The sequence below is a fragment of the Trypanosoma theileri genome, assembly GCF_002087225.1.
Source record: "Trypanosoma theileri isolate Edinburgh chromosome Unknown TM35_Tth_24_V1, whole genome shotgun sequence".
NCBI classification, from domain to species: domain Eukaryota; phylum Euglenozoa; class Kinetoplastea; order Trypanosomatida; family Trypanosomatidae; genus Trypanosoma; species Trypanosoma theileri.
The window spans coordinates 207,554-208,188 of NW_021639866.1; the positions used below are offsets into that span (position 1 = coordinate 207,554).

General features: G+C 49.1%; 1 protein-coding gene across 1 annotated transcript; it reads right to left on the minus strand.

Moving 5' to 3' along the window:
• Positions 1 to 2: 2 nt before the first annotated feature.
• On the minus strand, positions 3 to 626 carry TM35_000241770 (surface protease GP63; the record flags this gene model as incomplete). Its single annotated transcript, XM_029027589.1, has 1 exon — positions 3 to 626. A coding segment is annotated over one exon (624 nt), but the record flags the coding sequence as incomplete, so codon positions are not given.
• Between the last annotated feature and the right edge of the window lie 9 nt (positions 627 to 635).

The following is a 635-nucleotide window of genomic DNA, read 5'->3' on the forward strand; positions in this document are numbered from 1 at the left end:
CCACGGAGCTCCACTTCGGTCACAATGCCTTTCCTCTCCATCTCAGGAAGATTGAATCCCAGTGCGTGTGCAATCTCGTGTGCAACACGGCGAACGCTGGATCGCACATTCTCATGTGGAGTGGGCATGTAATTCACTGCTCCAACGATTGGACGACCTGTTGAATTTTCCACGGCACAAGTAACACCAAACGACGGTAGAGGAACAGCTGCCACGTAAAGCACAAAGTCAGCGTCAACACCATCACTGTGGTGCTCATCAGGTACAGTAAAATGTTTGCAATCATTATTAACTTCAAATAGAGGAACCCTCAACTTACCACTCCCACGACGAACAAACAGACGATCCTCGTGCAATTTCTTGGCAGCGGGAATGATTTTCTCCTCAATGTCCTTCTTTTGATCAGGGGTAATCGTTGATGTTTGGCATCCCATTCCTCTATCTCTTACATTGTTCTCATTTACCTTCCTGCAGTATTCTGATGCATTTTCTAAGTCCTTCGACACCTCAATGCGGATCAGTTCCCATCCTTCATTTTCATTCTTCTTCTGTGTGGCGACGGTGTACGCCCGCACACCACTCTGTCCCTTGCGGGGCAACTCCCGCACAACACCAGTCGACTGCACGCCGCCGTC